This window comes from Mirounga leonina, unplaced genomic scaffold, assembly GCF_011800145.1.
Source record: "Mirounga leonina isolate KUSES-001 unplaced genomic scaffold, KU_Mleo_1.0 Mir_126, whole genome shotgun sequence".
Lineage (NCBI taxonomy): Eukaryota > Metazoa > Chordata > Mammalia > Carnivora > Phocidae > Mirounga > Mirounga leonina.
The window spans coordinates 34,329,662-34,354,288 of NW_023270314.1; the positions used below are offsets into that span (position 1 = coordinate 34,329,662).

General features: G+C 35.3%; 1 protein-coding gene across 3 annotated transcripts in view; it reads left to right on the forward strand.

Annotated features, from left to right (window-relative positions):
- Positions 1-20,344, forward strand: part of GXYLT1 (glucoside xylosyltransferase 1) — a 47,626-nt gene extending 27,282 nt beyond the window's left edge. For all 3 annotated transcript variants that reach the window (XM_035002866.1, XM_035002868.1, XM_035002867.1), the window contains 3 exons: positions 7,521-7,644; positions 7,961-8,133; positions 14,490-20,344. In XM_035002866.1, the coding sequence (XP_034858757.1) occupies positions 7,521-7,644; positions 7,961-8,133; positions 14,490-14,651 (459 nt within the window). In that variant the 3' untranslated portion in view covers positions 14,652-20,344. The remainder of the gene's footprint in view (positions 1-7,520; positions 7,645-7,960; positions 8,134-14,489) is intronic.
- The last annotated feature ends 4,283 nt before the right edge of the window (positions 20,345-24,627 follow it).

Consider the following 24,627-nt stretch of genomic DNA (forward strand, 5'->3'; position numbering starts at 1 on the left):
CCATAAAAATCCTAGAAGAGAGCACAGGCAGTAATTTCTAACATCAGCTGTAGCAACATTTTTCTAGATAAGTTTCTTGAGGCAAGGAAGACAAAAGCAAATATAAAATAAACTGTTGGGACTACATCAAAATAAAAACCTTCAGCACAGCAAAGGAAACCATCACCAAAACTAAAAGACAATCTACTGAATGGGAGAAGGTATTTGCAAATGACATACATAATAAAGGGTTAGTATCCAAAATATATAAAGAGCTTATACAACTCAACACCGAAAAAACAAATAATTCAAATAAAAAATGGGCAGAAGACATCTGCAGATATTATTCCAAAGAAGACCTCCAGATGGCCAACACACACACGAAAAGATGCTCAACATCACTCATTCTAAGGGAAATACAAATCAAAACTACAAAGATACCACTTCATGCCTGCCAGAATGGCTAAAATCAAAAACACAAGAAGCAACAAGTGTTGGTGAGGATGTGGAAAAAAAGGAACCTTTATCCAGTGTTGGTGGAAAAAAAAACTGGTGCAGCCGCTATGGAAAACAGTATGAGGTTCCTCAAAAAAATTAAAAATAGAATTACAGCGTGATACAGTAACTCCACTATTGGGTATTTTCCCAAAGAATACAAAAACACTAATTGAAAAAGATATATGAACCCTTATGTTTATTGCAGCGTTATTTACAATAGCCATAAAATTATGGAAGCAAGCAACCCAAGTGTCCATTGATAATGGATAAAGAAGATGTGTGTGTATGTATATATATATATATACACACACGCATATACATACACACAATGGAATATAACTTAACCATAAAAAGGAATGAAATCTTGCCATTTGCAATAACATGGGTGATCTAGAGAATATAATGCTAAGTGAAATAATTCAGAGAAAGACAAGTACCATGTGATTTCATTCTATATGGAATTTAAGAAACAAAACAAATGAACAAAGAAAAAAGACAAACCAAGAGACAGACTCTTGACTATAGAGAACAGACTGATGATTACCAGAGGGGTGGTGGGAGGGGAGATAATGTGGAATAGGTGATGGGGATTAAAGAGCACACTTATGATGAGCACTGAGTAATGTATGGAATTGTTGAATCACTATATTGAATGCTTGAAACTAACATAACATTGTATGATAATTATATTGGAATTAAAAATAAAAATAAAATGCTCGGGGTGCCTGGGTGGCTCAGTCGGTTAAGCGACTGCCTTCGGCTCAGGTCATGATCCTGGAGTCCCGGGATCGAGTTCCGCATCGGGCTCCCTGCTCGGCAGGGAGTCTGCTTCTCCCTCTGACCCTCCTCCCTCTCCTGCTTTCTGTCTCTCATTCTCTCTCTCTCAAATAAATAAATAAAATCTTTAAAAAAAAAAATAAAATGCTTAGTGCAGAGCATGGCACATAGTAAGCACTTAAATGTTAGCTAAATACAGTGACTTCTGAAATACCCATATAGACGTGCTGTTTATCCCTTTGCATCTGGTTGGGGCTATATTAAACATTAAGGAATATTATGTCTTTTATGATATGAGAAAATATGTTTGTATATGTGTATGTATGCATATATATTTGTCAGATGTTTTTCTTATGGCGTCTGGTAGACCAGACTTCACACCATTATTTATTACTCCTTTTTGTGTGTCTTATTTAAATTTTGGCCTCATTTAGAGTTGTTTCCTTGATTCATCTTTGGTGTGTGCAGCAGAACTGCTTGCAGCCATGGCGCCCATGCCTCGACATTTCAATCTTAGGACTGTTTGTACCCATTGTTCTTTTTACTGTAGATCTAGTAAACTTAGTTTTTTTGTTGTTGTTTTTAGCCTTCTCATTTTCTGAACCTTTTTGAAATCTTGATTTCATTTCAATTTTGTCTCCCACAGTTGAATGCTTTAACAAGGCTAGTGTAACCTGTGCTCTTGCTTAACAGTGAACATTTCTTCAGCTACCTAATTTGTTAATATAGCTTAAGTTTTAAAATTTCACGTACCATAAAGTTGTACTAAATAAAACAGGCATAATACCATGAGTTCCTCTTATTCTGATTGTTAGCTTATGCACAGTAATATTATACCAGAAGATGGTGCTATAAGATTACCTGCTAAGGAATAATACGACTTCTCAGTAACTCTTCATTTGAAATTCATAGAATTATGAGAAGCTTACTATTGCAAAGAACCTTAGAGATAATTTAGTAAATACCATTTTTTTCAAACATTTCAAAATTACAACTCTCCAGTTCAAATCTATGATTGTCTTTTACTTATTTAAATGTCACTCCTAAATACTTTCAACGTCCCCCCCCCCCTTTTTTTGGTCATGGCATGTTCTAAAATCAACTAGAACTGTAGATACAGGAGTTGAAATCATTTCTAAACTTTCAAACTTTGTTTTCTTTCTTTTTTCTTTTTTTTAAAGATTTTACTTATTTGACAGAGATAGCAAGAGCAGGAACACAAGCAGGGGGAGTGGGAGAGGGAGAAGCAGGGTTCCTGCTGAGCAGGGAGCCCGATGTGGGGCTTGATGTGGGGCTCGATCCCAGGACCCTGGGATCATGACCTGAGCTGAAGGCAGACGCTTAAAGACTGAGCCACCCAGGCGCCCCTCAAACTTTGTTTTCATCTGTGTATAATAGACTTAATGAAGAAGACTATGAGACGCATGATTATACATTAATTACATTAATACATTAATTCAGTAGGTGCAATTTACTTCAACCTACCATCCCTGTGTTGCCCAGTGGGAACAACACAGATTTGCTTTGTTTACTGTATTTATGATTGCTAATGTTTCTATAAAATTTATTTTTGTTTCCTTTTTTCATATGTTTGTTTTTCCTGGTTGTTTTCCAGACTGTATCTGTAGCAAACATTGCCTTGTTTTTTCCTACTAATTCTACAGTTTCTGGCTCTAGTGATTACTTATACTAACTTTCTAAACTGTTCCCTACACATCTGTGAATGTTGCTCCATGGTACTTACTGCATGAAAAGCTGTAAGACTACCCATTTAAGATAATGGCCATATTTTAAATTCTTAATTTGCTTTGCTGTCACCCAGTCCCTACCATTCATGACTGTTCATTTCCAAACTAATGTATTATATGCATTAAAAATTAAAATAGTAAAAATTCTGCTTTTTTGTTGTTTCTCATTATGCTTGGTAGATAATGATAAAGTGGTTAAGCTATTGCTTTGTATTTTGTGTTACGATTATATTTGCAGTATTGAATCCCTATTAGGATATTTCTTAGCCTTTTTCTATTAGGGAAAACCAAAGAATATAAATAAGGCATCTTTAAAAAAATTTGTTTTTTGTTTTTACTTACTTTTTAAGTATTCTCAATGTGGGGCTCAAACCCACAACCCTGAGATCAAGAGTCACATGCTCTACTAAGCCAGCCAGGTGCCCCCAAATAAGGCATCTTGAGAATCCTTTTCTTGTATATTTGCTGTACTGTGTTCACATCCTGCCATATATTAATTTGTAAAGTAATCTTTGTCTGTTTTCTCCACCTACTGAGGGCAGGATGTGTGTTTTGTACAACTTTGTATTGGGAATATTTAGAATGGGGTATGAGGGGCGCCTGGGTGGCTCAGTTGTTAAGCGTCTGCCTTCGGCTCAGATCATGATCCCAGGATCCTGGGATCGAGCCCTGCATCTGACTCCCTGCTCAATGGGAGGCCTGCTTCTCCCTCTCCCACTTGCCTCTGATTGTGTTCCCTCTCTTGCTGTCTGTCTCTCTGCCAAATAAATAAAATCTTTAAAAAAAAAATAGAATGGGTTATGACATAAAGTAGCAACTTAATAGGTAATTCCTGACAGAGGATAGATGAAAGTTTTAGAAACTGGGCCATTAGTGAGTTATTAAAAAATATTGGAAAGAGAACATTTCCACATCCATGAAGTAGACATGATGGTTATTTTTACATATTTGTAAAATGTATGTGATGGAGAACTTTTATTCTATTATATATATATATATATATATATAGCTTACGAGAACAGAGTACCTGAACATCTTACTAACAAGGGTAGAACTCTTTTCAGAGATTAGTGCAGTAACTGATCTTTGGGAATTGATGAGTTCCCAGTTTCTAGCACTGTTGGAATATGCTATGAATAGCCAGCTATCAGTTTTATATTTATATATAAGATAGACTCATAATGGTATTTTCAAAAGCATACATTATTCTGAAATGAGATTAATTGATCTTAATATGTGCACATTTTGGTGGTAGGTTGGCTAAAATTAGTAAATTAGAACTACATTTTTCTTTTTAAAAATTACAAAATGAGGGGCACCTGGCTGACTCAGAGGAGCATGTGACTTTTATTTTTTTTTTTTAGATTTTTAAAATTTATTTATTTGAGAGAGTGAGAATGAGAGAGAGCACATGAGAGGGGGGAGGGTCAGAGGGAGAAGCAGACTCCCTGCTGAGCAGGGAGCCCGATGTGGGACTCGATCCCGGGACTCCAGGATCATGACCTGAGCCGAAGGCAGTCGCTTAACCAGCTGAGCCACCCAGGCGCCCCATGTGACTCTTGATATTGGAATTGTGAGTTCAAGCTCCACGTTGGGTATAGAGATTATTTAAATAAATGAATAAACTTAAAAATTTATAAATTGCAAAATGAAATCAGGCTTATAAAAATTTAAATAATTCATTGTATGTAGAATAAAAAGAAAAGTCTCGCCTTATATACCATTCTTCCCAGTTTCATTTCTTCGCCCAAATGATATTATAAACTTTGCTATATATTTTTCAGACACATTAAAAAATGTGTTTTGAAACAGATGTACATAAGCACTTACATCTTTTTATGCCTTTTATACATCTTCAGTTTGCCTTTTTTACTTAATAAACATATAATTGACTCATTTTTATGTCAGTACATAGTCTATCATATTTTTAATGTGTATATGAGATAGCAGAGAATGGATGATTTGGTTTTATTGTTTGTGTGTACTAGTATGAGCATGTAGTTATATGGCTGGAAATATCTCATATTTTAGCTTATACTTTCCTGACTGTACTACTAGTGTGGAAAATTGTATTTTCATTTAATTTTTGGCCATTTGTTTCCTCCTTTGTGAATGGCTGTTTGTCCATACCCCTTGACCATTTCTCTACTTTAAAATTTTTTTCTATAACCTGAACTCCTTTTATATGTCATGCCTCTTTTTTTTAACCAAATTTTTATTTAAATTGAATTTAGTTAACATATAGTGTATTATTAGTTTCAGGGGTAGAATTTAGTAATTCATCAGTTGCATATAATACCTAGTGCTCACTACATCAAGTGCCCTCCTTAATGCCCATCACCCAGTTACTCCATCCCCCCACCCCCTTCTCCCCTCCCCTCCAGCAACCCTGAGTTTGTTCCCTGTAGTTAAGAGTTTCTTATGGTTTGTCTCCCTCTCTCTTTTTTCTTTTTTTCCCCCTCCCATATCTTCATCTGTTTTGTTTCTTAAATTTCACATATGAGTGAAATCATATGGTATTTGTCTTTCTCTGACTGACTTATTTCGCTAGCATAATACCCTCTAGTTCCATCCAAATTTTTGCACATGGCAAGATCTCATTCTTTTTGATGGCTGAGTAATATTCCTGTGTGTGAGAGAGAGAGAGAGAGAGAGAGAGAGAGAGAGAGAGAGAGAGAGTGTGTGTGTGTGTGTATATGCCATTATCCATTCATCTGTCAATGGACATCTGGGCTCTTCCATAGTTTGGCTGTTGTGGACACTGCTGCTATAAACATTGGGGTGCATGTGCCCCTTTGAATCACTTTTTGTATCCTTTGGGTAAATACCTGGTATTGCAATTGCTGGATCATAGGGTAGTTCTATTTTTAACTTTTTGAGGAACCTCCATATTGTTTTCCAGAGTGGCTGCATCAGTTTGCATTTCCACCAACAGTGTAAGAGGGTTCCCCTTTCTTCACATCCTTGCCAACATCTGTTTTTTTTTTCCCTAAGACTGCACTGGACCTTGTAATTTGATCTTTCACTGATTTTTTTCTTTGAATAGGTATATTTCTTCATATATATATATATTTATATATTTATATATATTTATTATATTTGAATGGAAAGAATCCAATGAAGATTTGAACATGGCATGGTACAAGGTGTCCACCAGCCCTGTCTATTGAATGTGTTGCTAGTCTTTGTTCTTGTACAATTCAGAGTTTCCTTTTCAGATGCTAACAATATTTAGTTAACATGCTAAATGACTTATTTCGGAGTTGTCCTTTCAATAAAGTATTTTCTTATTTTTTCCTTAAGTAAGACTTCTTTCAGTCATTTTCCAGATTGTTTTGGGGGAATTTCTGATTATTTTATAATTACTGTGTTTACTGTATTCTGAAAACTTCACACAAGGGTAATACAGTTATAGCAGATAATATTTAATTTAAATATATAGCTTTTTCCCTTAGGAATTCTGGCTTTTCTTTCTCTTTCTTAAAGGATAGATTGTTTTTATTATATATCCTAGAATAGCTTATCACAATGTCTTTCAAACTGTGTATGGAGGATCAATTTTGTTTTTTAAATGTACAATTTTTCATGAGCCAATACTTTTGTAAAAATGATGTAAGTTACTAGAAAAGTATTAGATTAAATAGACCTAAAATTCTTTTGAGTTGCTATAAAGGTTTCTGAATGTTACTCTTAATTTCTGTACTTAATATTGTGAAGGACTTTAAAAATTCACTGTTGTGCACACTGAAAACTGTACTTTGAGGAATATTGGGCTAAGTCTGAAGAGTTTAAGAGTCAAATGAATTGAAAAGGCTTAGTATTCAGCTCCACTGCTTCTCACCCACATTTACAAGATCTAGAGCTCTCTTTCAACTCTGTTGTTTCCTTGGGTATTTGACTTTGTGTTTTTTAAAATAATGAGCTGTGAGCAACTTTATAGAAGCTGAAAAGGCACCTGATGAAATTCACTGTTTTTGATTTACCAGTTTCAGATTGATCTCTTTGAAATGTCAATTATAAAAGATTAACAAATCAGTCTAAGAGTGATAGTGATCCTGGTAACAATAATAGCTAACACTGAGATGTGTCATGTGCCAAGTACTCTCTAAGTACTTTTTATTTATATGTTAACGGGTTGAACCCATAATAACTGATATAGACCTAGGTACTATGTCTAGGCATATGACATAGGTACTGAAACTATCTGCATTTTAGGATGAGGACACAGTCATCGTACTTTAAACTATCACCTACTTTCTCTTTCCCAATCTTTCCTGACTTACTAGTTTTATCACTTCTACATTGTAGCTTCAGATACCTTCTTTTATTATCTTTACTATTCCCAAATGGACAACCCTACTCACATTTAGGTTCACGTTAGTCACTTGGTTTTATAACAGAAGAAGTTTGCATTTCTTCTTGGTGCTCTGTGATGCTAAGGGAAGAATGGGGAACTGTCATTGTGCTGCCATATTAAACATGGAAGCCTGAGGATCTTCTTTATGTATTTACCAACAGAATGACATGACAACTGTACGGCTGCGATGGGGAGATATACTTATGCCATTGCTTAAAAAATACAAACTTAACATCACATGGGGGGATCAAGATCTATTGAATATCATCTTTTTTCATAATCCAGGTAATCATTTAAATTCCTTTTATTCTTTGCATTTGTAAAAAAAAATCATAGATAATATTTAGTCAAAAATGAAGAAATGCAATTATTTGATTTTAGCTTATATTAATGATTATCACTATGTTTAAGACAGAGTAAAACTTTTTTTTTGAACTTTTCTTAATACTGTTTTTGTAGGAAAGGATCTAAATGCCAAACATTTTTCACTGTTTTAAATCTGCTCCTATAAGAGCTGTGTTTTTAAACTAAAATCTTTGCAGAATGTTAATTCTATGGAATTGGGATTATTTGCTTCATTGTTTTATTTTTCTTCACATAGAAAGCCTTTTTGTTTTTCCGTGTCAATGGAATTATCGACCAGATCATTGTATATATGGAAGCAATTGCCAGGAAGCAGAAGAAGAAGGAATCTTTATTCTTCATGGGAACAGAGGTGTTTACCATGATGATAAGCAACCAGCATTTAGAGCCATTTATGAAGCACTGAGAAATGTAAGAATGTGTTGTTTTTTTTTAAACTTTCTGTGTTGAAATTCTTACAAACTTAGAGAATTTGCAAGAATATACAAAGAATTTCCATATCCTTTACTCATGTTCATTAGTTATTAACATTTTACCTTATTTGCTTTACCATTGGTTCTCTTTCAGTATAGACAGGTTTTGTTCTGAACCATCTGAATGTAAGTTGCACACCTCATGTTCTTTTACTCCTTAAAGATTTTAATGTGTTTTCACTATGAACAGGGACATTCTCTTATTAACCACAGTACAGGTATCAAACTCAGGAAATTTCATATTGGTACAGTACTTTCATGTGTATTCTCTTTCGATATAGAACAGTTTCTCAGTTTTTGTCTTTTATGACATTGGCGTTTTTGGAGAATAGAGCCTCTTTACCTTTTTTTCTTATTAGAATGTTCTTCATATTGCCTTGTCTGATGTTTCCTTATGATTAGGTTCAGCGTATGCCCTCCTGGTCAAAGTACTGTGTAAGCAGTGTGAGCTTCTCAGGGTATCTCATTCACAGTCACCTTTGTCTACCTGCCTTTCGTTGGCGATGCTTCTTCTGATCACTCACTCAAAATGTTGTTCAGTTTTTCCACTGTGTAGTTGTTTTTCCTCTTGTAAGCAGTCTGTGGGGAGACTCTTTAAAATCATGTAAATACCTTCTCATCAAAATTTCTATGCTACATTTAGCATCCATTGTTGGTTCTTGTTTTTTTTTTTTTTTTTTTAAAGATTTTATTTATTTATTTGAGACAGAGAGAATGAGAGATACAGAGAGCATGAGAGGGAGGAGGGTCAGAGGAAGAAGCAGACTCCCTGCCGAGCAGGGAGCCCGATGCGGGACTCGATCCCGGGACTCCAGGATCATGACCTGAGCCGAAGGCAGTCGCTTAACCAACTGAGCCACCCAGGCGCCCCTGTTGGTTCTTGTTTAAACTAATCTTTATGGTAGTTGCAAATTGAGGATTGTCCAGCCCTAGTTCTCCTTCTCCGTACAACTTTGGCACTCAGCATTCTCCTGTAAGGAAGAACCATCCCCTTTTACCCATTTATTGACCGATACATTATTAGTAAGAAATCATTGATAGGTGTTTTTTTTTCGATGATTTATAATGTATTATTTGTGTTGATGCCTAAGTTGTTTCCAATTTGGCCATTGGAATCCCTTTTGCCAAACTCGTGTGCCCATCTGACATATTCCCTTCATTATTTTGGGTTATTTTGGTTGACTTCAAGTTTCATGCATTGTGGTCTGAAAATACGCGTGGAATGATCTCGATCTTTTTATACTTGTTGAGGGCTGATTTGTGACCCAGTATGTGATCTATTCTGGAGAATGTTCAACATGCACTCGCAAAGAACACCCATTTATTTAAAAGTCTGTCTTTAACCCAAAGATTTGAGATACTGACCTTATCATATACTAAAGTTCCATTTGTAATTTCTGAATTTTCTCTTTTGTTCCACTGGTTTGTCTAATTGTGCACTAATGCTGCACTGTTTCAGTTATAAAGGCGGTGTACTGTGTTTCAGTATCTGGGGGGTTACTCCCTCTTCAGAGCCTGTTCTCAGTGTTTCCTAGCTATTGCATATTTATTTTTCCACAAATATTAACTCATTTAACTCAAAAAACAAATATTAACTCATTAACTCAAAAACCTGTATTTTTATTGGGAGCGAATCAGTTTCTTATATTAACTTAGGAGCTGCTGATGTTTTGATGGTGTTGAGACATCTTAATCGAGAGCAAGGACTATCTTTCCATTTGTTCTTTCAGGAATGTTTCATAGATTTCTTCATTCAGATTTTGAACATATCTTAAGTTGATGCTTAGGTATTTTATCTTCTTTGTTGCCTTTGTAAATGGGGTTTCCTTTTTTAAGCATCTGCTTTATATTGAGTTTGAGAAAACTATACTGCCCCTTTCCCACCCTTGCCCTAGATATCTTCTTCTTCTTTTTTTTTTTTCTTGTTCTTGCTATCCTCTTTTATGTGATTAAGGTGGGTTGACAGGGAGAGATGACTGTACTGTACATATCTCTAGTTTGAATCATAAACCAGGTCTCCGTGAATATGTTGGGGACCAGAACTTGGGGCAAGTCCAGATGAAGATTGGATCTATGATTTTGCTTAATGAACTATATCTTCCTGTCTATGCAGTTAATTCACTGATACCTGGGAAGAAGTATATGTGACCACTTATCTCTCATGCAGATGTACTCTTTGTTCTGCTAGACTGTGCCTAATCTTATGGGGATGTGAAGACAGAACATAAGTAAATAATAGGAGTGCTAGTTTGGTTTAAGTGTGGGGGTCAGGAGAAGAGCTGATTGCTTCTGTTTTTTAGATTCTTATTCTTTTTATTGCTAATGACTGGTCTAGTACAGCCTCATATATAGGAATGAGGATGAAAATATTTAACTGTAATCCTTTGTGACAGAGACTACTGGAACCATAAGAGGGTATAAGAACTTTGCTTTGAAGGGCCCGAGGAATCCTTGTGCCTCACTCAGAGGAGGCCTTTGAAGTGGGTCTTGAATGAGGAAGAGTTTTCCAGGAGCAGGGTCTATCTGGGCAGAGTACTGCCTGAGAAAAAGGCTCAGGGGTTTTAACACAAAAAAACACTTTTTTCATGAAAAGTCCATGGAGAGAGGTCAGGTGTGGAGCTGTTCAGTTGGAGTGGAGTGCTGGGTGATGGTAGGCAGTGGCTGGGCTGGGATCAATGTGGTGATGATATGCTGCATCAAGGTGATGATCTGCAATGATAAGGAATTGAAGTTTTTTCCGGGAAATCAGTGTTTCTCAAACTTGGTGGTAGGCAAAGTGCTAATGGCATTGTAGGCTATCATTTTATATGTTATTTGCTAAGTTTCTTCTCCTGTAAACTTGACAGATAAAGTTTCTGTATAATCAGTTTATCATGATATAGCTACACTCACTGAAGAATTCTAAAATTTAGTGTTGATATTCATTTAATGTAGCAAACCTTATATGCCCCCAGAAATCAATTTTGTATATTAATGCTTTATCATGTGTTGTCAAAAGGTGATAAAATGAAGAAAAGTACTTTTGGGGTTCTGAGACTGCAGAATAGAAAAGAAATACATTCTTATAAAAATATGATTTGTTTCCTTTGAGCATTAAGAAAATCCATTATTAAGGAATTAAATTTCACTAGTTTTATTTGACCTTTTCTTTGATCTTTGGTAAATATATACCTTTAAAAAGCTGAGTAATGGTTTTAAGCTGACTAGTTACACTTGATTTAAAAAAATAAATCTTTTAAAATGACTTCAAATACTGAATTGATTATTTGTATTTGTTTTGAATCTGTATTAACTATAGCTGTATCTTCCCATTTTTCAACTTAATGAAGTTAATCAGTCTTTTATGGTGCTCTTGGTTAGGGTTTTTATCTTCCCTTATCTATAATTCAATGAGAAGTGTAATTTTTAAAAGCAGTGTATTCAGACAAGAGTATTTATGCAAGTTTCAGACAGAAGCTTAGTCATTGCCATTGAATGCAATGAACAATATGAATTATAAAGGATATGAACCATCTTTAAAATGTAAATGCATGGCTGTATCTTCCAGCAAATCAGGTTTTACAGTCCATACATATTTGTTAAATATTAGTTGTTGAGTGAATAAAAATATTAAGATTAAAAATTGCAAATGCAAAATGGGAACAAAACATTTTATTGCTCTGTAAGGTATTTTCTGTTTCACGTATTTCATTCTGAATTACATTTCTTGGTCGTTCTGTGTTAACTTTGATTTACTTCACATCCTGCTTATATTTGCCTAACTGTCTTCACAAGGGAGTCGTCCTGAGTGTTTCCCTTCTGTGCTACGGTCATCCACCTTGTCCATGGGGGATACGTTCCAAGCCCCCCAGGGGATGTCTTCAGTACAGATACTACTGAACTCTATATATACTGTGTTTTTTTCCTATACATACATATCTCTGATAAAGTTTAGTTTATAAATTAGACACATAAGAGATTAAGAACAATAATAATGAAGTAGAACAATTATATAACAGTATATTGTAATAAAGACAGAGAAGGAAAAGTGAAAATGAGTCAGGCATAGCATACAGTGTGGAAAGTGGAAAAAGGCCTCCAGTCAGGTGAGGCCACATGTGGGCTCTGGGAAGGGGAACACCTAGATGCAAGTTATGTCCTGCACAGCTCTGCAGTGCTACAGATTATGTGAATGGCAGAATGTGCCATGACTTCAGGCTCTATTTATATGGGTGGCAATTTTGGTAATTTATCATCTTTTCCCTGAAAGGTCAAATTAGTTGTGTTATATGGTGGACTAAAAGAGCTCTAATTCACAGGGCACTGTTTTTATTTTAGAAAAATCTTCTTCAAAATACTTAGGGAAGAAAAAAAAATTTTTTTTAATTACTCATTTACTTAAGTAATCTCTACACCGAACATGGGGCTTGAACTCATGACCCCGAGAACAGGAGTCGCATGCTTCTTACTGAGCCAGCCAGGCGCCCCATGAAAAAAAAATTTTTTAACCACCAACACTGGGATTTAAATAACATGAAAATGAATGAATTGAATATCAGGTACTTCATATTTCTGGGAATTAACTTTTAAACACCTTTGTAATGTTATTTTCCTTTAAAAAAATTTTTTTTTTAATTTTTCATTATGTTCAGTTAGCCAACATATAGTACATCATAAGTTTTTGTTGTAGTGTTCAGCGATTCATGAGTTTGCATATAACACCCAGTGCTCATCCCAACACGTGCCCTCCTTAATACCCATCACCCGGTCACCCATGCTGTCATTTTATTTTCATTGCTTAGAAAAACGTCATAGTTTGGTCTTCCTGTTATTATTAGCCTCTCAACCACAGTCGTCCAAGGATGTTTTTTGTATGCATTGAGATGTAACTTGACAGTGTTACTTGATAAAGGTGATAAACCTTGATAAAGGCTGCTCTTTTTCAACATGGCTGCTTTTCTTAACCCCAAATAAATTTTAGGTATATCCATATACAGCACTTTAAAACAAGCAAACAAACAAAAGACCAATCCAGCTTTTATTAGTTTCTCCTAGTTAGTTACATGCCAGTTAGTACTATTTCCATTACATTCTTCCTAGTTAAGCATCCTCTCCTCTTTTCATTTTTAATCTTCTAAACAGTGTTTATCTTCAGTGCACGTGACTGGGTTTAAAAATCATCCCAAGAATGATGGTTTCATGCAGTTAATGCTCATGGTTTTCTTTCTGAAGAGTTACCAAGGTTCAGCGTCTCTTTACATCTCTACATTGATAAAAGCCATGTTACAAATTATCCTTTAAGTTCATCCTGTTCTTCAAAGATTGACTGTGGCTTTCCATAGACTCATTAATTGCGATTCAAGTGGCACTTGCTTTCCTCTCCCTCAGTGTCATGGTAGTGAACCTTGGGGATCGCCGTAGGTCATTTAAGCCCTCTGAGATGTCAGGTTCTGCATTTCCTTCAGGAGCTTGCATTTTTCACTGACTCTAAACTTCCACATAAAATATTCCATTTTTAAGCCCCATCTATCTTTCTAATTGAAAATATGACTAGTTGCAAATGCCAAATCAAAAAATATAGCTGGTTATAAACACTAAAATCACAAGTTATAATAACTGCTACTACAGTATTTTTCAAAATGTATTCCTTGGAATATTGTATATTTTACAGTAAAAAAGGACTCTGGTCAAAATATATTTTGGAACTGGTGGGCCAAACAACATTCAACACATGTATTTTTCATTTTACTGTTTATAGCTTTTCATGTGCTGGTGTGAGTTCCCATGAAGAGTGCATGATGTGGAGCAGCTCCCAAATGCATTTACCCATGGGGCTGCTTTGTATAGTTAGGGCTCTTTGGGAAACCCTGAACTGTGCTGTCATTTTGCATTCATTCCTCCCACGGCATGCCTCTCTCTCAATTCTTTGTAGTCTAGCCTCAACACTATTATCAGAGTGAGTTTTGTCTTTCCTTAGTGTCTCTGGGAAACTTCAGAACTGTCTTCAGAACTTTTGGTCATCATCTCACACCAGTCGCTGTCTCTGGGCCTTCTCTGCTCTTGCACCTGTTCTTGTCTTGGCTTGAAATGCCATGCCTCCATTACCTCTTCTCTGAAAAACTTTCCCTGATGCCCTCAGTGATTTACTGTGACTAATGTGAGATCATATATCCATTTAATTCATTGAAAATATTTGTTCAGCATATGTACTTTTTGTGAGACTTAAGTGGAAGTTATCAATATTAAATTGAGGAAGTTTAGAGCATAATTGAATTTTCATATATATATCTTTGTCTTTTTATTTTCTTTCTCTAGTGTTCTTTTAAAGATGACAACATCCGTTCCTTATTAAAACCTTTAGAACTGGAACTACAAAAGACAGTCCATACGTACTGTGGAAAAATTTACAAAATATTTATCAAACAGCTAACAAAAAGCATACAAGATCGTTATGATAGACCACCAAAGGAAAGGTGATCCTTGGTGACCGTTAAATCAAATGAATTAAAACAACAAAATATCAGAGGACATGTGTGAAGAAATGGTCTTGGATGAAGTGTTCAGGAAGGAATTATTCATCTTCAGAATAATTGTTTCTCCTGAAGAAGTTAAATGAGTATATATATTCATGTAATGAAGAATAAATTAAAGTCTTGAACTCCAGCAAGAAGACATTTTTGATACCTGATGTTTTGTAATGTTATTTGCTGTCAATACAGTATTGATGAAAATATTATTGAATGGTTTGTAGCCTACAGACTTTGGTTGACTCTTCTCAAGTGAGTAGGGACAGTAGGGGTGTATGGATGGAGAAAATGTACCTCATACACAGTGAAAACATTCAAACTGTGAGTATAGCAATAATTTTATGTCAGCACTAACCTCACTTTATATGTGTGACAGAAAGTTTACAGGAACAGAACAGGTTCTGTTTCTAAAGCAATGTGATGTAACCGATGTAACCATTGACAATCGATGTGTGCCTTTATACATTTCATCTCTGTTTTAAAATATTCCTGTGACAATCATGTTTAAAATTAGATTATAAGTAAGCTGCATGTTTAAAATTGAGCTATATAAGAAAGTGGGAAAACCATAAAAATGTTGGAGTTTTAGTCTGTGTGTGTTTGTGAAGTGTAGTATTTTCATTTGTGTATGTTAACCTGTGTTGCCAAAACTCAAATCTGAGATTGTTAAGATATTTTTGGAAATTTTCATCACTTTAAATGAAAATTTTCAGCTTTACGGGGCATTCTGGAAGCAAAAAGTAGCTGATCATAAAGTGAGAACCTAACTAGTATACTTACGTGATTGTGGAAAATGTGATGGACCAAAAGGCATAAGCTATATATTTCCTGTGAACAGTCATTTTAGTTACAATGAAGCAGAAAAAAGTGGTCGATTTAAACTTTTTTCTTCTACCTCAGAATGGCTTTACAAGATATTTTGAAGAAGCAAATGTAGAGAGCCTTACTTTAAGTCAGTTAGACAACGTTCATGGATGATTTGGATTAAGAAGATTGTTTTATCTGAGTATAGAAAAAGTAGTTTTGATTGGGTTAATATGCATATCTTCCTTTTTTGAACATCACTTAAGACTTTTTTTTAATCTCGAAGATAAGAAAAATATTACTTCTCTTAGTGTTCTTGACTGCTCTCTAACATGACTATAGATTCTGAGTACTTAGCATGTACTGTGCTGTGGCATATATCTCATCTTATTAGGTGCTACGTGGTTATTCTCCTTTTTCCTTTTTTGATATCTTAATGCTTAAGTAGAGAAGGAAAAATCATGAAGGAAAAAAAAAACTTATGTGAAAAAAGTGGTGATCGGCTTTATAAAGATAGAGTGTCCTCTGTGGAGACATGGCATATGCAGAAAGACATGGTCAGTGCAGTTGTCCCCTGTCTTTTGCAGTTCAATCAGGGCAGACTGAGAGAGGAAGGTGTAAAAAAAGGCAAATTAGAAGTTGATAACCAGCCCAGCACTCTTTGAACAGATGCGTTTAGAGAACACAATCTGTATGTCCTTGGCAGAATGCCATGGTGAATATAAGCACTTGTGAACTGTGCTGATAATTGAGTTTACTGAGTAGAGAATTAGAATCCTAGGATTTTGAAGTTTGGAGGGTATATAGAAGATCATTTCTAATGGTCCCCGAAAGAACTTTGCCTGTCTAGATTAGACTCTCGTGGGGAGCTTGTTGAGCATGGATCCCCGGGCTTCCCCTTAGACTTCTTGGACACTGTGTCTAGGGTAGGGGCTGCAAATGTTTTTTTAATGAAGAGATTTTAAAACTACATAAAAGTAGAGAGAACAGTACAGTGGTACTCATCGCCCAGATTAAATATTAAATATCTTACCATATTTGTGTCATGTATTCCTTTTCCCTTCGCTGAAATATCTTAAAGAAAATGCCGGATAGCCTGTTATTTCACTGCTATGAGTGCTTTGGTAACTACAATGACATCATACCTCCTCTGACTTCATTTACTATCCATTCCTAAGCAAATTTCCTTAATTGTCTCCAGTGTTAGAGTGCAAAAATAAGTCATCTTATGATTCTATTTTTAATAAGCATCTCAGATGATTTTGATGTCAGCTAGTTTGGGAAATACTGGGAATCGTTTTGCCAAGTTGAAGTTAGGATACCATAATTCTTGGCACAGTTAGATTATAAATGTGATTCTGAAATATTAGAGGAATTGGGGTTATTGGCAAGATATGAACTTATATTATTAGTAAGTTTCTTAGGTTTAATTTCCTCAGTGAACAGAGAATCTCAGCCCCATTGACTCTAATAAAGTGGGTTGGGGCTATGTAGTGTGTGGTCATAATTTAATCCAGCTGGGCTGTATATCTCTTTTTTCATGTTGTGGCTTATTTACACTGTCACACACTCCACATTGTGGATCAGTTAGAAGGTTTTCATCTGGTTTTATTCAGACCTGACCTAATTGGGCATTTTACCATAAATTGGGATATGGTGAAAACTTTCTACTTAGGGACTATATTTACCTAAAATTTAGGATATCACAGAAAGTCCGTAACAATAGTAAAATGAGTTTTCTGAATTTATCTTTAGATAAGGTAATTTTTTCTATGAGAATGCTTAAGAAATGCAGTTCTCAGCATTAATGAGGTTAAATTTATAGAACAACTTAGAGAATATATTTCTTTTCATAAAACGGTATATCTATGCAGTTATATAAATTACATTATATATTCTTTGAGTCTTTGTATTAGAACAATTCTGACCTCAGAACTATCTCTGGGCTACAGTATTACCAAAGTGGAATGACTTTAAAATGTAGTCATATTTCATTTGTATGAAATAGCCATCTTAAAAGAACTTGGAAATCTTTAGAAAATATATATTGTGATTTACATTTTAAAGCAATACGTAACTTTTTTTTTTCCCCCTGTGAAGAATAGTTCATAATGTATAAGGTAACCCAGTTATCTTTTGGACACTTGAGAACCTGAAATAATATTACCGCTTACTCATTGCTCTTTCATCTCGCCTCCTGTCAGATGTTACTGGTATAATGGCAAAAAACCAGTCTGTGTATTATAGCTGGATTCTTTTCTTGGATGGGGACCTCAGGCATATCCTTTCACCTTCTCTGTGCCTTAGGTTTGTAAACAATCGATATGCTCTTCCAACCTCATGAGTCTCAGAAGTCGTAAGTCAGAAAGTTACATGACTCAACAGAGATAATGGATCTGAATGCATTCTACACGGCTAATACATGCCACACACAAGCATTAGTGTTGAAGTTCTGTTTTGCTTCCTATACAGATCATTCTGTTTCCTTAGGGTGAATGTTTTCTGACATGTATTGTATCTCCAGTAAGAATTTGCTTATATTATGTAAGGAGGAGTTTTTAAGGAAGAGAAAGCAGAGAAGAAAGGAGTGATTATAAATGAATGATCAAAAAAAGGGAAGGAAAAGAGAGAAAGTGAGAAAAGTGAGGAAAGAGAAGGGGATAAAAGTGAGAATGGCAAAAGGCAGAGTAAGAGAAAAGATGGAATGAGAGTGGGAAAATCGAGAAGTGGAGGTGGAGAGAAATGCTGTGGAAACGGTCACTTTTGGAGTTGGAGGCCCCCACCCTGTGCCCCTGGCTGCCTGCCTTCTGTTTTCAGTTTGTGAGGCCCCCCGGGGTCAGGAAGGGTACTGGCTTTCATGCAGGCGGCAGCACAACTGCTTTGGTTTGATTCGTCAGTACTAGAGTCCTGTTCCAGTCACTCTGCTCACTGATCTAATTTAGTGATAATGATTCAACAGTGTATTTCTTGACTGGATCCCAGTCAGTTGTTGGATTATACAAGACTAACCGCCGGGATTCACAGGGGAGTCCAGGGTGGAGGGGATGGCTCAGTTAGGTTGGAAGGGGCCCCAGGAATCTGTTAAACAACAGTTTTCCAGATGATACTGATAGGAAGCCAGATTTGGGAATCACTGCCCCCCCCCCCCGAATGGCAGTAGATCACATCTGTTGATTCCTTAGTAGGCATACTTTCAGTGGAACAGTTATAAATGGATTCAAGAGATGAGACAGGAGAAACACATTGAAGGGAAAAGCCTGAAAAGATACTTTTCAGAAGTTTGTATTGTAAGTAATAAATACCTTAATAGTAATCAGAACCTCTTTGAAGTGTTTTAGAAAGATCATGGATCTGTTTTTTTGTTTTTTTTTTTAAATACCTTTTTGGTTCCTTAGAGTAAATAGAGAAGGATAGTAGTGGTGCAATATGTCAGGTATGGGGCCAATTATCCATTTATTAAATGTACTTTCAAGTGTCTTAAAACAACAGTTGCCTTATTGCATTTTAATATTTAATAAAAGTAGATTAATGATTTGTACTGTAACAGTTATCCTTTTTGCATTGCCAAAGCAACCCTTTTTTGCCTCTTAAAGTCTGGCTAAGTTGTTCCAGTGTTTGCTGTTCCCTAATTCACTGAACAGAAAACCAGGTTTCTAAAATCAAGTTATATAAACTTAAGTCTAAGAGGTGGCACAGGAATGTTCTGGTTTTTTTTTTTTTTTTTAAACTAAAAATGAATATGATGTTAATTCAAATGTCTAGGAATTAGAGAACCATGAAAAGAATATGGAATAGCATGTTGGACTAGGCAATTTAAAATTGATTAAAATAAATGTCGAATTTACTTTTAAATGGAAAACAATGTATTGTCACCTCATTTCTACCAATAATTCCAAATGTCTAACGGGATTATTTCTTTAGAATTTACATAAACTCGGTTTTTAAACAAAAAAGTGCCTTTCAAAAAATGGGGAAAAAAAAGAAAGGAAAATTTCTCTTAACTACCAATACTGTGAATGCTATTTGGAGGGTCTGTGGTCAGGCATTTTAATATCAAACTTAAGAACTGATGTGGAGCCTTTGCTTATGTTTGGTTTATACATACAATCTGAATTTGTGAGCATATTCACACACATAATACCATAGCAACTCCTTGTAAAACATGAAGAGAACGCAACAGTGTTATATTCCATTTAAAAAGTAAATTGACTTTGACTGTGATGGCAAATAGCTGTTTTCAACTTTGTATAAAATCTCTTCAGGGAATATTGGAATGTTATGCAAAAATACAATTCAGGGCTTGTTGTATACCCACAGAGTATGTCATCCATTCAACACTTAGCAGAACCCACATGCATAATATGCATTGTCATCAGTATTTGAGAGCTGGACCATTGGTTTTTGATGGATGTTATAACAAAAGATCTGTGAAGGAGATCGTGGTTTGTACCTCTTCCCAAAGTAAAAAACTGGAAAAGTTGCAAGTGTTTCAGTTTTTCACAGGCATTTTGCATAAATATATTAATATTTTCAGTAGTAATGGTTCTAAAGCTGCAGGAAGGCATGTTGGTATACTGTGACATGTAGAAATTACTACCTTTAAACTGCTTTTTACCTTAAAATATTATGATTTTAGGATAATTTGGATATCTTCCTCCAAGTATTTTGTGTATCTTAAAATTTATTAAAGGGGAATAAGATTCTAGATTTGGGTGTAACCTGAGAATAATGGAAATTGCTTTGTTCTGTATTGGGGGAGTTCAAGTCACCTTTTTCTTGAGAAACTGTATTGCTGTTGCTAAATAAATATGTACTCCATAAATGTTTAATTTCTTCAAATGGCGTGTCTGAATTATTCTAGCAATCAAAAACAATTTTGGAATCTTTAGGGTTGGGATGCTTGATAACCAGGAGCCTAGGCAGTGGGCAGTTTCTGGAGTGGCTATTTCTGCAGCTGAACAATGTCATCAGGAAGTTAAGTACTGTCTATTTTTCCATTACCATTCTCACCACGTGAGCTTGGTCTCACCACATGGCCCCAGAGTGACCACTAACATCCAGATTGCAATCACAACCAGAGGCAGAAATATGTCTTTTTTGTAAGAGGAAGGTTCTACTTGCTCTCATAGCCATAATAGTATCTGTGCCTAAAACAGTCATTTCCCAAAGGCAATAAAACTAACAGTTTACCCATGAAGATTTGCCCCAAACTTAAAGATGGCTTCTCCTTGAAGAATGGCTGCTCAGAGGAAAGGGAACAGTTGGTGAGGTAGAAGGGTTGGGAGCTTGGGAGATAGCTACTGGGTAGCGACAGGCCGTACATTATTTCCGGGCCCAAGTATTTCTTATAATTTCCAGGGGGATCACATTTCAGATTAGAGACAAGCACCTTTTCTGTGCCAGGGTGTAATTTTGTTTGAAAGTTCTCTGTATTGTTACGGTCTCACAGTTGGCAGTTTTACATATTTTATTATTTATACAGTGGGTTTTCTAGTCACAATATAAAGGGTTTTAAAAGATTACTGAGGTGATGACTGCTTCCAAGAAGCAGTTCTTTTAAATTCATGATGAAAAATGTATTAATAAATACTTACTAGCAATCTTTATATTTTCAATTAAATCTTTTATAAGTTATAAAATGTCCCCATTGAAACAAAAATTCAAATAATACAGAAGAGAAAAGTATGTGAAGTAATGCTATCCCTGTTAAAATACCAACAGCATTTTTCACAGAACTAGGACACATAATCCTAAAATTTGTATGGAACCACAAAAGACCCCAAATACTCAAAGCAATCTTGAGAAAGAAGAACAAGTTGGAGGTACCACAATCTCAGATTTCAAGACATAGGACAAAGTTGTAGTAATCAAAACAGTATGGTGCTGGCACAGAAATAGACACATAGATCCACAGGATGGAACAGAGAGCCCAGAAATAAACCCACATTTATATGGTCAATTTATAACCGAGGAGGCAAGAATATATAATGGGGAAAAAGTCTCTTCAACAAATGGTGTTGGGAAAATGACCAATTTCTTACACCATACACAAAAATAAAATGGATCAAAGACTTAAATGTGAGGCATGAAACCATAAAACTTCCAGAAGAAAGCATAGACAGTAATCTCTTTTTTTTTTTTTTTTAAGATTTTATTTATTCACCTGACAGCGAGAGCAGGAACACAAGCAGGGGGAGTGGGAGAGGGAGAAGCAGGCTTCCCGCGGAGCAGGGAGCCCGATGTGGGGCTCGATCCCAGGACCCTGGGATCATGACCTGAGTCGAAGGCAGACGCTCAACGACTGAGCCACCCAGGCGCCCCAACAGTAATCTCTTTGACATCAGCTATAGAAACATTTTTCTAGATATGTCTCCTCAGGCAATGGAAACAAAAGCAAAATTAAACTACTGGGACTATACCAAAATAAAAAGCTTTTGCACAGCGAAGGAACAAAACAAAAAGGCAACCTGATGAAGAAGATAATTTGCAAGTGATATATCCAATAAGGAGTTGATGTCCAAAATACAAAAAGAACTTAAGTAACTCAACACCAAAGAGCCAAATAATCCAGTTAAATAATAGGAAGAGGAGCAGAATAGACATTTTTTCCAAAGACATACAGATAAAAACAGACACACGAAAAGATGCTCAACATCACTAGTCATGAAAATGGAAGTTAAGACCATAATGAAATGTCACCGTACACCTCTTAGAATGGCTAAAATAAAAAACACAAGAAATAAGTGTTGTTGAGGATGTGGAGAAAAAGGAACCCTTGTGCACTGTTGGTGGGAATGCAAACTGTTGCAGCCACTGTGGGGAATAGTATGGAGGTCCCTCAAAAATTTAAAAATAGAATTACCATATGATTCAATAATCCCACTACTTGGGTATTTACCAAAAAAAAAAAAAAGATGAGAACACTAATTTGAAAAGATCCCCTATATTTATTGCAGCATTATTTACAATAGCTAAGATATGGAAGCAACCCGGCATGTCTGTCTATAGAAATGGGTAAACAAGCTGTGGTATGTAGAGATACATAGATTATAAATATGTGGAAGAAATATGTATACATACATACACACAATGGAATATTGCTCAGCTACGAAAAAGAATGTGATCTTGCCATTTGCAGCAACATGGATAGAACAAGATATAATACTAAGTGAAATAAGTCAGAGAAAGAAAAATACCATATGATTTCACTCATATGTAGAATTTGAGAAATAACAAATGAACAAAAATAGAAAAACCCATACTCTTAAATACAGATAACAAATTGGTGGTTGCCAGAGGGGAGGTGGGTAGGAGGATGGGTGGAATTGATAAAGGGAATTAAAAGTACACATACTGTGATGAGCACGAAGTAATGTATAGAATTGTTGAATCACTATATTGTACACCTGAAACTAATACAACACTGTGTTAATTACACTTAAAGTATATGAAATCTTTTGCCATGCACAGACATATATAAGACACACAATAAAGGTATGGTTGGATCCTACTTTGCACACTTAATACAACTTGCCTTTTTTCCACATAATATGATTTTTCCTTGTCAATACATTAGATCCACCTCATTCTTTATAGCTGCATATTTTATAGTAATGTACTTATGTAGAGATTAGCACACAGACTTCTGAAATATAAATGTGTTACATAATGAGTTTTAACTTCATAGTAAACCACTTTGCCCATTTTGCTAGTTAAGTGTAATTTAATTTACTCTAAGGGGCATTAAATTGTGGACAAAAAGCTAATGTACCTCAGGCATCAAAGTAAATGTCAGATTGTTTTATTTTTTTAAGATCTTTGAATTTTATTTAGATTATGAAATCATCAAGATAACCTCTATATCATTTTACAGACAAAATATAGTGTTGAAAAACAATAAGCTATTTTCTCTTTTTTTTTCATCTATCTCCATCCCCTATTTCCCCCAGCCTCCTATCCACTTCCCTCCAGTAGCCATCAGTTTGTTCTTTATAGTTAATATTCTGTTGCTTGGTTTGTCTCTTTTTTTCCTTTGCTCATTTGTTTTGTTTCTTAAATTCCACATATAAGTGAGACCAAAAGGTATTTGCCTACCCTGACTCTTATTTCATTCAGCATTATACTTTCTAGCTCTATCCATGTTGTTGCAAAATATCATTTTATTTTTTTAATTAAAAGGCTGAAAAATTCTGTATAGTTTATTCAATACATACTAGTAAAATAAGTAAGACTATTTTTGCGAGACTGGCATGTCTGAATATTGTTACTTTAGGGTTGTTCTTCTACCTTTACATTCTTTATTTTTTTAAAAACTATTTTGAATGGGGTACCTGTGTGGCTCAGTTGGTTAAGTGTCTGGCTTTGGCTCAGATCATGATCCCAGGGTCGTGGGATCGAGTCCGTGTCGGGTTCCTTGCTCGTCGGGGAGCCTGCTTCTCCTTCTGCCTGCCCCTCTCCCTGCTTGTACTCTCTCTGTCTCTGCCAAATAAATAAAATCTTAAAAATTTTTTTTGAGTAGTTAGATTTAAAAAAATTTATTTGTGAAAATTAGCAAAAACTGACCTGTTCTTTGCCTGTACTTCAGCATTTAAAATCTATTAATAGGGTCACTTAACTGGTTAAAGAGTTTTTTAAAATCTTTTAGAACAGTGTGAACAGAAATATGATGCAATCACATGTATAATTTTAAGTTTTCTCGTAACCACAAAAACAGTAAAAAGCCCTTGAAAATAACTTAATTTTTAAAATTATTTTATTTATTTTTTAAAGATTTTAAGTAATCTACACCAAATGTGGAGCTTGAACTCACAACCCTGAGATCAAGAGTTGCATGCTATACTAAGCCAGCCATTTAATAATATGTTTTACTTAACCCCACATATCCAAAATATTATCATCTGGACATGTAGTCAGTATGAAAATGTTAGTGAGATAACACATTTTTTTTTTCTTCCTAAGTAGCATGTATTTTTCACATACACCACATCTCCATTTGAACTTGCTACGTCTCAAGTGTTTAATGGCCATTAGTGGCTGGTGGCTACCATGTTGGCTGGTGGCTACCATGTTGGATGGTGCAATTCTAGAATGTAAACTCTGAAGGCAAAAACCATTTCTGTTAT